This window comes from Coturnix japonica, chromosome 6 (assembly GCF_001577835.2).
Source record: "Coturnix japonica isolate 7356 chromosome 6, Coturnix japonica 2.1, whole genome shotgun sequence".
NCBI classification, from domain to species: domain Eukaryota; kingdom Metazoa; phylum Chordata; class Aves; order Galliformes; family Phasianidae; genus Coturnix; species Coturnix japonica.
In genome coordinates, this window is record NC_029521.1 from 13,962,298 (window position 1) to 13,976,058 (window position 13,761).

Here is a 13,761-nt window from a genome sequence, read left to right on the forward strand (position 1 = left end):
AAACCCCTAAGCCTTCCTTGTGTGGCTCCATCTCACTCTGGCTTCCTTGTGTTTTATTTTGCTATAGGTACATCCAGGAGAACAAGGCAATTCGGCACCTTCCCAGGCAACTATGTGAAGCTTCTGTACTTGTAAAGTAACAGTAATCCCACAGTGACAGAGATGGAGCTGTTTTGCAGATGGTGTTTCTAAACAATGAAGAAAGAGACTATTTATGAATGTAATAGACAAGAAATGAAAAGTGTTAGGAGGATGTGGTTATGTGGTACAGTATTGAGTTGAATGTGTAGCCCTGCTTCCACTGATTCAGGGTATGATTTGTTTGCTGAAGAAGAGACAGTTTCTAGTTTACAGTGCTGCCTTTGTGTATTCCTCTCCCCTCCCCAGCAAGAGTTCTGGTGAACCTTAATTCATATGGAGTACTTTACTTCTGAGAAGGCTTCAGGGAAGCAGAAGGTATAGGTTTTGTTTGTGTGTTAAGATATGATAGTACTTTCAGAAAGTACGTGGCCTTGCAGCTGCTCCTTTCACTGGTGAGGTCAGGGAGGCCAGGCTTCCTGCCTTGTTGAAGACTTACTGTGCTCTGCCTTCCACTCCCATAGAACTCCCTTCCTTCATGCCACGCACCTTAAGATCCCGCATGGGCAGAGGATGGCCAATGTGGTTAAACTGCAGAACTCTGTAGAGAAGGAGTGTGGGACCGCTAGTTTAATCCAGAGAGGTCAGCCAAAATGTACTGCAGACACGCAAAAAGCCCAAACCCTTTCTTAACACATTACCCACTTCTGCAAGGTTTTTTTCTTTGGTGCAGGGTGTGTGTGTGTGTGTGTGTGTGAGTGCACCGTGTGCAGCAAAACAAACAGAGTCGTGTTTTTTTAAAGAGAAATCAACCTGGCTTTGACATTTATCTGCACAAAGAATAAAACCAATAAACAAAACATCCATGAGAGCAAATCCTGTTCATGAATCCTACAGTTGTTCACTTTCTCTGCTCCCTCTGGTTGGCCTGAAAGGATTTGAAGCATTCTCTTTAGGATGAAGGCTTTGCTTCTCTCCCACAATTAAATGTCAGAGGCTCTGATAATTCTGAGCAACACGCCATTGAAGGTGCCTTTTTTTGTTGTTCTTACAGTGTAGATGGTAGATCCAATAAACACCTGCATTTTGGCTGGCCCTTATTCCAACAAAAAAGTCTGCTTGGTTTGGAAAGCCTTGTTTCCAGCAGTTATTACCAGTCATAGAGATTTGTATTTCTTTGGGAAAGAAATGTGGCTTGCTTGTAAATCCACTACGAATTACTCTTTTGATAGACATTTTGTTATTAAGAAGTATAAACAAAACCGGTTCTATCAGACTCTGCTTCCTACAGTTACCATACAAATAGCAAAAGGTTAGATTGCTATTTTGTCATAAGCCGTATTTAATAATATAAAATGCCTATTTTTATGCTGATGCTTTTATACAGATTTATTAAGAGTAACTACAACTAACTGTTAGCACGACTTGCAATATGTTTTGATAAACTAGCCATGTTCCTGGGTTTGAAATCAAGTAGGCTTGTCTTCCGCCTCTGTCTGCGGAGGAGAAGACTTGGTGTCTCAGAAGTTTGACTGTAAATATGTATATTTAACTTTGTACAGACAATGTACTTACCTTGTATAGAAAAATAATTTAAACGCATTGAGCGAAGGGAGGAAAAGAAAGGCAGTTGTCAGAGGTTGGGAGTTTATTCCACTTTTATTTAAACGATGGAATTTCGTGTGTGTTCATATAAAGAGTTTTAGCACAAAATATCCACTATGAAAGAGTTTCAGATACGACACAAAGCACCACTGTCTCTTTTCAATAGGAGATATCATTAATCCTGCATCTTATTTATGGTTTTTTTCTGCTTTGTTTTTTTCTTCCAGTTATTCGCAGCAATATGTAGGCCTGTTGCTAAGATTGGATAGCACCAAATTAATCTATCCAGCAAAGTAACACAATAAGACTGAATGTATATAACCTACTCATATAAAGGTTTAATTTCTGTTCTAGCTCTTGCCTTTTTAAGTCTCACACACACACACACACATACACACACACACATCACAACTTATTTTTGTGTTGATTTTTGTTCCTTATTGCAGTGGATTACTATTCGGCAATTAATAAATGGAAGTATTGAATTACTACTGTGTTTGTTGTACAAATCATTAAATAAAGCCTGTTCCGTGCTATTCCTGTAGCAATGCACATTTGTATCAGTGCTCTCAGTGGCTGTGGCCATTCTGAGCATCTGCCATCCCGTGCTTCCAGATCCTGCTCTCACCTTGGCTTTACCTCACCAGGCCTCTCTTGTGAGCCAAGCAAGCTGTGGTTCTTTCTTGAAGAAAGCCAGGTGTAAAAGCAGAGGAAAAAACATTTTACACCCAGATTCCTCAGTAACGAGAGGTCAGGGTGCAGAGCTGGTAGCAGCTGTGTCCTCTGCATTCAGTTATTGACCTCTAGTGCCCATTACTGCCCTTGCGCTAGTTCTGTAGTGTGAAGGGACTCAAAGCCCAAGAGTCAATAACTGGCATCTTTAATGAGGCGATTGTTCTCCAGGATATTAAACCCCTGTGAGTGCCAGTCCTTCAGCCTCATCCCACTGCCATGGTTTTGTGTGCGGCCTCAACCTGATGTGTGCTGTGCTTGTTCACTCTCAGAGAAGCAGGGCTGTGAGACTCATGCCCACAAAGACCCCACCAAGGGACGGTGTCACACTGCAGTCCCTCAGGTTGCCAAATAGTTGCACTCCACCCAGGCAGTTCTGGCCATAGCACTAAGTGAAAGCAAAGTGTGCAGCACATACCACAGCTCCCAGCCCTCTGGCAGAACATCTGGCTGGGACTTCTGGGATGCATCTTACAGAAAAAAATAACAGGGCTGTTATTTTTCAAAATAAGATTTTCAAAATCTTTCAGTTTTGCAGGCTACCATGCAGAAAAAGCAGAAGAGCAGCTGCCCATCGCTGTGCTGCAGCTCCCACCATCCCAACCCTTCCTTTGCTGTGCCTGGGGTGGGTAAGCAACCTGGCTGTAATGTCTCACCCTCCTCATTGCACCTCCCTGAGGGCATGGCTGAGGCTCTGTGTGGGGAAACCACTGCCCCAGGGGAAGAGAGAGGGCCCCAAGTTGCCAGCTCCCAGTTGTGACCTGCACAAGGGACTTAGAGCACTCCACTGTGGTATTAAGCAGGCCCCAGTGAGGAGAGCAGGCAGAAAGCTCCATCGTTAGCTGAGACTGATGTGGGATCCTGGTTTGTCTGGAGCAGCTGCCTTCAGCAAGAGCTGAAAGCTGGGAGGAAGTATACGTGTGTTCCTGGGCATAAGGAGACATGTACAGATGGTGAAAGGCTTCCAGACCTCTGTATTTACTGGTATTCCTCTCCATCCCAATCTACTTGCCCAGTACAACAGAAACGGGGAATTACTGGAGGGAGCTCTACAGAGGTGATCAGGGCCTGGAGCATAGGAGAAGCTGAGGGGGTGGGAGTAATTCCCATTGCTGAAGGGCAGGTGTCCACAGAAAGGGGACAGACCCTTCTCAGCTGTGCCCAGCAGCGGGATAAGCAGCACCTGTGTGATCTTGCTGATGGGAAGAAAGCTTTCATTGGCTGTTGGTGGCACCCCTAAGGGCATCAGGAAAAAAAACAACCAACCAAACAGCAAAATTTTGCCTACAGCGATGAAGAATCAGAAATAAATTGGGGGAGATGGCAATCCCTCCCTAAGGGGCCACTCTCCCTCAGCAGTTCTCAGCTGTCCTGTAGGGTCACTTCTCACCTCCACCGTCGAGTTCTACATCAACAGCCGCGCTGCCCGAAGCTGTGCCACCGCTCACTGCGCCCGACTTCTGCAGCCCGAAACTGCCCCGCAACGTGCTCAGCCCTGCAAACTGCGGTAGGAATTATCTCGCTTTAAGTCGCGGCGGGACGGCTTTTGCTTTTCTGTCTTTCCCCCCCTGTCTCCAAACTCTTACCGCCGGTGAAGCCCAGCCAGCGATGCCGCCCCGCCTCCGGGGCAGAGCAGGGCGCAGTCCTCCTCCCGGGGCCGCGCAGGCAGCCCTGCATGGGGGCGGGTCGGGGGCGGGCCGCGCCGAGTCGAGAGGAGCCGTGCCGAGCGGAGCCGGTGTTGCCGGGTGTGCCGCGAGGTGTAGCCGCGCACATGGGAACTCTCCGCATCGTGCTGACGGGCCCCGGGCCCTGGGGCTTTCGCCTGGTGGGCGGCCGGGACTTCGAGCAGCCTCTCACCATCTCACGGGTACGGGCTGCGCGGGGCCGGGGCGGGCGGTGCTGGGTGCCGGGGCTGCCCGGGAGCCGTGCGCTCTGCCGGCGGGTAAATGCGTCCGTGGGAGCCGAGCTGGGGTTGGCAGGTGGCTGCTGGCACAGGGCAGAGCTGTTTCCGCGGCCAGGTGTGTTTGCCTGGTGCCACTCTCTCCCCGAGGGGCCGGGGCGTCGCAGTCCACTTCACGGGACTGACCGTGCCGCTTTGATACGGTCAAAGCGGCACGGTCAAAATACTGACTACGGTCAGTAGAAGCGTCTGCTTCTACTTGCCATGTATAGATAGAAAATCCTTTGTTTACTGAAGCCATATTAACCTCTGTTAAGTGCCTCTCCCTGCTTCTGCTTTAAGCCCTTCTTACCCCTACTTAAGAAAAAATGAGTTAGGAAATGACGGCTAAAGCCTCGTATCCAAGAGATTACACTGGTGTAACTTAAATTGCTTACCTCTACTCCAGTGATTGCCAGCCAAGCACCAGGGCTGGGCTGTGGCCTCACTCCTTCTGTCCTGGTACTCACCTGCACGCAGACGTCACTGTGCCCTGCCTGGTGCTGCCATCAGGCGCCTCCAAGAAGCAGGGTGTGCATAAATGTCTCCTCCTGTGCAGAACGAGGAGCTCCCAGCTGCCCTTCACTTGGTGAGAGGTGTGTTTCTCAGCCTCCATCTGGGCTGTCTGCTTGTCTTCATCCAGTACCATGTTAATCTCAAGTACATCTGACATCTTGCAGCCCTTCCTCAGCTGGGGCCTGTGAGGTTTTGTAGAATCACAGAATGGTTTGGGTTGGAAGGGACCTCAAAGACCACCCATTTCCAACAGTCTGCCATGGCTGGGGTTGCCAACCCTTAGATCAAGCATTAGTTCAGCTTACCCAGGGCCCATCTAGCCCTGAAGACAGTGGGACCAGGCTGCTGTGTTCTGTGAGTTCCTCCTGGAGAAACAGGGTGGCAAAAGGTATTATTTATTTATTTATTTTTCTTCTTTCTTCTAAATACCCCCAGCCATCGGTGCTTTGCTGCTGTTCCTGCTGTCTGAAAGGCTCTGCGTGCCACAGGGCTCCAGGGATGGCAGTGCTGTCAGATTCACAGGAGGGGGGCTGTTGTTAATTTTGTCTCTAATCTCTTTCAATCGCAGTAATAATGCTGTGTTCTTGTAAAGCTTTTTTTTTTTTTTTTTTTTTGGACATGAAAGTAGCTTTAGCGTAAGGGAAGTGATATTTACTGCATTGTTTTGGTAATTGTTGCCGTTTCCTTCCAGTGAGACTGTCAGGCAGAAGTATGTCTGCAGCCCTACCTCGCTGCTCCCACCTCTTCTTCTCCTTGGCTGTCTTTGTCATTGCTTGTGGTTGCATGCCAAGGGACATAGATCAGCAAAGTGGCTGAAATAACTGTCCTGGGAGAAACTGGTTGTGACCCTGGAAGCTGAAATGTAATAAAATAGCCTTTCTGGTTTTGGTGTTGAAAATGCTGGCAACTGGCAGTTCCTCTGATGCTTTTAATTTGTGCTCCGGACTTTCAAGCCATCAATCTTTCTACTGGTCCCTCTGGTCACCACCCTGAGCTGGGTGCCCTAAGCCTCTCTTTGAAACAAGGAGACATTCAGGCTGCTTTACCTGTCAGGAACTCAAGTTTTGCCTTGGGTGGTGTCATGCCCAGGGTGATCTATTCTGCTTGTCTTGGTATTTATGGCCCCCATCTCCATCATACCTCAGTGCTTTGCTGCTCTCGTCTTCACCACTGGCTGCCCTCAGGAGGGCTTCTCCCAGTCTCAAGGGCGGGAGGGAGGCAGGACTGTTTGGGATGTCAAAGCAAGCTGGATGACTCAATCCTAAGGCCAAGGAGGATGAGGAGTAGAGGTATGGTGGGCATGGGGCCAGCAGAACAACCTGCTCTGCCCCTCATCTCCTGGCCAGCAGTGGCTGTGTGGTACTGGTGTCCAGTTGTGTATGATGAGAGTAACAGATGAAAAACAATGATATATCAGCAGCTGTTCTTTTGTTGCTGCCCTAACCCCCTTTCCACTTGAGTCGTATGTTCAGAACTCTTCAGGCTCAGATGCATTGCAGCATCTGAGCCTCTTGTGTGCACGCTCCTGGGTCTGGGGTCGTGCTGGACCTTTGAGAGCAAGCATGGAGATAAGTATTCTGCATGAGACTTGCTCATAGAGCCCCCATCCCTTCCAGAGGGATGCCATACAGATGTCTCTGGTTCTTTTAATGTCTGTAGGATTTTGGTGTACGTTTTATTATTGTCTTGTTCCTTCATTGTCATTTGACCACTAGGCCAGTGCTGGATGCCCTTACAGGAGTAGGGAAGATCTTTGTCTTTATGTGTCTTTGGATGACAACAGGTGGTCAGTCAATGGGGTGGAGCTTTTCTCAAATATCATCTGAGCCATGGATGGGCACGCTGCAGGATGATGGTGATTGTGGAGCTGTACAGGGTGGTTCCCAGTTGAATTCCTGTGAGACCAGCAGGGCTGGTGGAGGAAGCAATGAACGTGCTGTATGGGGAGATATGTGATAAAGCAATGTGGTTAACAGAGCCCATCCCCCTCTGTCCTTCAGGTAATACGAGCTTTTTCCTGTTTATTTGCATTTTATTTTGATAAACACAGTGGATTTTTGTTTCCAGTCGAATATATACATGGCACTGTCCCATAACCCTGCTCTTGAGCTCAGTTTATGTTATGTGCTAGTGGCATGTTGATCTTGAATGCCTGACCCAGAATACAGCTAAAAGGGGAGTTGTGTTAGGCATTATGTTAGCCCAAGAAACCCCTATCCCCACTATGGAGTGGTGTCTGTCATAATTTCTAGCACTGGCCAAAGTCAGAGCACTTTTTTGTCTATATTTTTGAATGAAACTGAGCGTCTTCCCACTTTAAAAGTGGTTTCGAGACAGACAGTGCCAAAACTAGTTTCATTGATCCAAATGTCAAAAGGCTGGATGTCCTGGGCTGAGGTGTTGCCAGGCTGGTTTGATGCTGGCTGATACTCTTGCTCTAAAAGGACCTGGCCTGGCTGAGGTGTGATGGAGCAGCCCTGGGCCATGGTGGTGACCAGGTATCGCCTACAGAGCCACCTGTGTTACAAGCTGGGGTGAGACAGATGCAGGGACAGTACATCTCAGCTGTCACACTCTGGGGGAGCAGTGTTGGCCCAAAACCTGGATAAAGAGATGCAGGTAGTCCTAATCCATGATTCCAAATGTTGGCCTTGGTGATGCCTGGAGCACCCTGCTAGAGTGAATGCATGGCTGACTGAGTAGGATTTTCAGGAATGTGTAAGGGTTTTTGGAGCAAAACTATGGCAAAACCTGGGCTGTCATGGCATGTATGTGTTTGATCTTCCCAGTGCCTACCCTTGTCTTCCCTCAGCTGCCTTTGCACTACTGCTGGGAGGCAGAGCCAGTAAGGGAAATGTCGCCTTCCCCTTTTTGCTACTCAGGGCCCAACAGTCACCTGTAAGAAGTTATGAGGGCACACAGAGAGCATCTGGCAGGAATGCTCAGAGCCTTATGCTATGCACTGCAGCAAGAGCTGTCTCCTTGTTTTTTCACCAGGCTGCACTGTGTCTGCAGGCCTGCCCAGGTGGAGGTGGCTCAGTGGCTTCAAGGCACAGTTGCTAGGGATGCAGCTTTCACCCACCAGCCTGGGCTGGAGCAGCTGTACCAAGCTCAGCCCTATGGAGCTGCCAGTGCTGGGAGACACTTCTATCTTAATTCATACATAGCATGGAAATGGAAATCTATTGGTTCCCAATGTGTTCTCCTGTCCTGTGATACTAGGGCAGGGATGTTCCTTGAGCTGTGCAGGCACCTCAGGCAGAGTTTGTAAAATGCTTTGTGTTTGAAAGGTGCTACATCAAAAGTGCTGAAGCAAATGGATGTATTTTCTCTTACTATAAACAGGGAAGCTTTTTTTTTTCTTGCAGTATAAGCAGGGAAATTAAGAGAGGCCTTAACTGCATAAACAATTGATGGAGTTCTGGACTGTGACACAGTATCTGAGATGGTTGCTGATTTCACCACACGTTGTTTTATTTAGAGGATGAAATAAACCATTGGGGAATGCTCTGCTGATGAGCAACTTATGTCATGCTTTTGAGGCCTTGTAAGAAAACATTATACTTCTGTGCATTTGTATTTTGATGTGAGGCAGATTGCAAAGTGAATTGTAAGAATGTACAGCCTCCAGCATTACTTCTGTGTGCTGTCGGGACTCTGACCAGCATCCCCCATTGCCTTGCTGAGGTCAGCCCTCTCCAGGCGGTGTCTGAGCTCTCCTGCTGTTAATCCTCTGAGTGAGCTCCAGGCTGGGCAGCATCCGATTGTGGCAGCACATGGAGCAGTTGCAGCTTGGAGGGGGGATCTCACAGATCTGCTTGTGAAGAACCTGCCTGCACTCCCCAATGAGCAGGGATGGGGAACGTGCCTGCTTGCATTTTCTCATAGCCTCTGATCTCTGCTGACCCAGCTGCATGCTTTTGCTGGGAGAAGATGTGGCTGCTTAGCATAGTATTCTGGCACAGAGTGCATTACTCATGGTAAAACAGCAGTGTGTGGGTGGGGAGGATTAAACTGATCGTCAGGGATGTCTCGTTGTTGCTGGTGGCCTTACAAGTATGTCACTGTATGACTGTATGGTCCGGTAGAGGCACAGCTGGGTTTTCCTCTCAAGCTCAGATGGGTGCTGTTTATCCAGATCTCTTCCCACACTGTTATTCTTAATTTTCTTGTTTTCTTATCTTTTCATCGCTTCTTGAGGTGTGTGTCTAGGTGTGGAGTATCAGGTGGTGCCAGAGGCTGTGGGGTCTGTGAGGAACTGCAGAGGGCTGAGGGAGCCCCTGAATGGATAGGGAGTGGGGCAGCAGCTTCCCTTATTGTTCCCACTGGTGCCACTTGGATCCTCATCTGCAGAGGAGATGCCCCATGTCCCTGCAAAGGAACGGCAAAGCTTGCTAGAGAGCATGTATGGAGTTAATTGCAGCAGATGTTAAGTGTGGTTCTGTTTGGCTAGCGCTGGGACAGACAGAGGTTTTATAAAGAAGGCTTGATGCTGGGTAAGCAGCCAAATACATCTAATTCTCTGCTAAATCAAAGCATTTTTTAGTGTGTAAACGCACTTGCCTAAATACACAAGCTTGAAGCTTAACATGTCACAGACAAATCTTTTGTTGGCTGTTGAGCTCCAGGCAGGGGAACAACAGAAGACAAACCACCTGTGGTGAGAAACCTGGAACTTGGCAAACTCCTGCTGGTACTGGCAAGGTAGAGCCCAAAGTGTGTGTGTGGAGGGAAGGTAGAGCAGGGCCAGGTGGTGCACATGAGCATTAATCTTTGCCTTGTGGTATGACCAAATCATGTGGGTTTTTCTTTAGCCCCACCAACCCTGAGTCTGCAGGATCTTTGCACAGGTGTACATCTATCACGTAATCTTAGATGTTAGTTACCACACTGAGCTTTGCATCAGTAAAATTGTGGATTATGAGGTTCATTTACATCTTCCCTAAGCTGACAAATGTACCTGAGCTCATTCCTACTTTTACTGAGCTGGTGGCAGGGACTTGGATTGGTGCTCTGCCTGTGTCTAGATGTCTGTGGTGGCACAGGTAACACAGGGCAGGCAGATCCATCACAATCTCCAGCCTTTCCCACCTGCTGAGGTGGATATATGGAAGCTGCAGTTGCCTCCTGGCCCAGTTGTTGAAGATCTGCTCCTGCATGCAGGGCATGTTCACATATCTGAACTTGTGTTTCCTGGTGGCAACTGCTCAACATAGACAGTTTCACTTGCACAGATGAACCCAGGCCAGATGTCTACACCAGAGCATCCTTGTTGACTCTGGGCAGCACCTACATCAGCTCTGGGAGCTGTTTTGGATACAGTATCAAACAGTTCTGCTCAACATGCCTCAGCATAGTCTGTTCAGCAGTGAAATGACCTAATGGCAGAGTCTCACACAATTGCCTCTGGGTGAACACCAGGAGGTAGGGCATGGCTTGTTTCCAGAGAGAGCCTAAGGGCATGATGTTACAGGATGTGCAGTGCTATTCATTCAGCCATAATAGTGTCCTGGTGCCATATGGTCCCTCTGCCAGAGGCTTCTTGATGCAGTGTGGGAAGCCCAAGCTGGTTGGGAGCTGCCTTGAATGAGGCAGGAGGCCCTGCCTTTGTGCATGATAAAACTTGTGCTTACAGGTTGTGCTCCTTCCAGCCCTCTTCACCCTCCCATGCAGCAGTGCAGCTGTATCTAGTCGTGTACCAGCTGCTGCTTCCCAGCCCCCAGGTTCCCCAGGTGGTCTGCAATCTGTGAGCTGCTCATGAGCCTGTAGGCTTTTCATTTTTAGTCCTCCTTATTGGATCATGTCAGCCTGGCTGGTACCTTCCAGTGCTGTTAGCACCCCTACCCCCTGTCGTGGAGCGGGGAGGGATGCCACACAAATAGAAGCAGAAAACCGGAATGTTTTCTGCTTTCCTGACTTAACTGGTAGGTGAACATATCTCAAAAACAACAGTGATGGTACTGAAATGAGCCCAGACTGTACTGTAAGGGGGAAGGCAGCATCATTAGTAGCATTAATCATCCTAAAGGGCTGGGGGATGGGTTCCGTGAGGTACTGGGCTCTGTGCAGACATGTTTGCTATGAGTGATGCTGGCAGAGCATAAGCTGGATGTTGCAGGGGAATGCTTTCTGGAAGGTTACAATTCAGGGCAAGTTATGTCAAGAACTGAAGGAGCTGGCTTTTTAAGTGTTTCCTTTTGGTAGATTTGCTTATCTTCTTCATTACCGTGCATCCTTGTGGCTTTCCCTTAGGGGAGAGGTCTGCATGGTACCTGCTGGGTGTAATTGCCCTTGTGCTGCCGGTGACTCTTATCTGGCTGAGAGCAGCACTCATATTTCAAATTCCTCCTGAGTGGACACAGGAGGGGAACGTGACTCCACAAGCACAGCAGGCAAAGGGCTGAGATGTCCCTGCAGACACCATGCTTACATCCTGATGGCTCCTGGGGTTTCTGTAGGAGATTACTGTATCTTAGTGCCTGGCTGCTTGGGCTCAACTGCTGCATGTGGTACAGGATCATTTTTAGCAGCCTGCCAAATGCTGCATGGGCTGTCAGCCTTTAAATGCAAACCATACGGCTGACCTCCGGCAGCGTTCCAGTGGTGTTGTTAATCCACTGTAATTCTTGACCACTTGGCAATCCTATCTGATCAAAAATGAATCACTGTATGCTGTGCTCAGCACTCCTCCCAGGGCTGAGTAATGTGCCCCCATCCCATCTCTATCGACGGAGGAGATGAAAACACTGAGGAACCCAGGGCTTAGGGTTAAGGCCCATCACTTAGGGCGTTAACCACAGTATGTATCCTGCATGTTCCCTCGGGTGTAATGCTGTCCCCAGGGGTCTGTCTCACTGTTTGTCAAACAGCAGCTCTTAAATCCTGTAGGACTGTAGGCCCCTTCCAGTGCTCAAGGTTTCTTCGTGTCTGCTGTCTGTCTCTGTCTCAGGTTTTACATGAAGATATTCTAGAGGCAATGGCTACCAGCAGGATTGACTGATCCTATGGGCTGCTTATGAACTGAGGGTCACAGCTTGGCAGACAATAATCTTCATGTTTAAAGCAGATTTTCTGTCTGCCTGGTGCCTTGTCTGGCTTTTTTCATCAGTGCCTTCCTGATGGCTGAGCATTTTTAGCCCAGGGAAACCAGTAATTGCAGCTAATGCATGACACCCCTAGGAGGAGAATGTTTCCCTAGGGGGAATGATTTGCCATCCAGTCCTGCATTAGAAGCACTCTAAATCCTGTGAACCATGTTTGTTTATGTTTGGCAGCTCTGTAGGGTTTGCTCAGCTGCTTTCCAGCATGCTGAAACCTGGCATGAATGTGTAGAATGAATACCAGTTGCAACAAACTCATAAATGAGGTGTGTCCCAGCTGCAAGGCATGTTTTAATCTGTACTCCTGTTTGGGAGCAGTCCACCCTTCTCATTTCCTCTGCCTGTTAAATAATTGATGAAAGGTCACAGTAGTTGAGATACAACTCCCACAGGGTCATTAAAGCTGCACAAAATCTTATGTATTGATTGCAAAGCTGCAAGCAGATGTGGCACTCTTCACCCTCTGTCTAGGCAACAATTCTAGTCCAAAGAGGTTGTGTTGTTAAAAGGACATCTCTTTAGCAGAAGTAGGGGAAAAAATGAGTGAGCTTTTTGGTTGATTAGCTTGAAAATGCCAAGTTTTAGCTGGGATCTTTTTTCACAAGGAACACTATACTGGAGGTGTTACTGCATAGAGACTCCTGCCTGGGGTCACAGTGAGATCACCCTGAGCTCCTTTCAATCCATCACTTCTTAGACAGTGCTGCAGCTCTTTAACAGTGCTGGAGTATGTCTGGGAAGCAAAACATTGTGCATGAAGAGAAAAGGGAGATGTAATACATCAGTATGTATCAAGGTGAGGTCAGGATAGGAGGCTGGTGAAGCTGCTGAAGATTTTTTTGAAAGTATGGTCAGATTGCATTTTAAAAAATGATTTTTTGGTGCCTTTCTGCCTCCCTATCCACTTGTTAGGTGAAGCACTACTTTGACATCGATCACACTGAAGTCAGTGAGGCTGTTGTGCCTGTTCCTGGGCTAAACCAGCTTGTTAAAGGTACAATTCAAAGTCTGGAGCCCAAATCTTTTTTCACGAAGGATGGAGCAAATGAGATCATGACAAAGGTGTTCATGTTTGGCATTGACTCTGATCCTCTCTCCCTTTTCTGGTATATCTGTTTGTAGAAGCCAGAATTTCCTGACAGAAAATTCTGCTCTGGAGAGCACCTCTCTGTCCTGCAAAAAATAGAGCTGTGTTTGCTCTCTACTACTGTATGGTAACTGTCGAGTCATGGCCTGAACCACTAACTGAGCACCTGGGGAAAGGAACAGCTCAGCCCTAGGAGCACAGGTGAAGGCAATTCAGCTGTGTGACTGGTAGGGCTGGAGCCTGGCTGCACCTCTCTTAGATCCCATTTGAGGGCTGGCTGCTGCTGGGATAAGTTCTCTGGTTGGTGATCTCTCTTTTGTGGAGTTTTCCCCTGTGAGCTTAGGTCTTCCGTGATGGGTGAGCCATCTGTTTTTCCTTCCCTTGTAACACCTTTCCATTGTGTTTGGCCTTTGTTGTTATGCCTCTTGTATTACCGTTCCATCATGTTGATCCTTGTGATTGTTACAACTGCAAAGGCAGTTGCCTTGATTGAAAATACTATTTTTCACAGAAATACAGAATAGCCTGGGTTGAAAAGGACCACAATGATCATCTAGTTTCAAACCCCTGCTATGTGCAGGGTCATCAACCACTAGACCAGGCTGCCCAGAGCCACATCCAGCCTGGCCTTGAATGCCTCCAGGGATGGGGCATCCACAACCTCCGCAGGGAACCTGTTCCAGTGCATCACCACCCTCTAAGTG

General features: G+C 48.2%; 2 protein-coding genes across 51 annotated transcripts in view; both read left to right on the forward strand.

The window, feature by feature from the left end:
- The window catches only part of SORBS1 (sorbin and SH3 domain containing 1), a 155,265-nt gene extending 153,093 nt beyond the window's left edge, over positions 1 to 2,172 (forward strand). For all 50 annotated transcript variants that reach the window (XM_032445370.1, XM_032445374.1, XM_032445369.1 and 47 more), the window contains one exon: positions 68 to 2,172. In XM_032445370.1, the coding sequence (XP_032301261.1) occupies positions 68 to 135 (68 nt within the window). In that variant the 3' untranslated portion in view covers positions 136 to 2,172. The remainder of the gene's footprint in view (positions 1 to 67) is intronic.
- Positions 2,173 to 4,105: 1,933 nt separating this feature from the next.
- The window catches only part of PDLIM1 (PDZ and LIM domain 1), a 36,115-nt gene continuing 26,459 nt past the window's right edge, over positions 4,106 to 13,761 (forward strand). Inside the window, exon 1 of the mRNA XM_015866567.2 lies at positions 4,106 to 4,282. Within this exon, the coding sequence (XP_015722053.1) occupies positions 4,187 to 4,282 (96 nt within the window). The 5' untranslated portion in view covers positions 4,106 to 4,186. The remainder of the gene's footprint in view (positions 4,283 to 13,761) is intronic.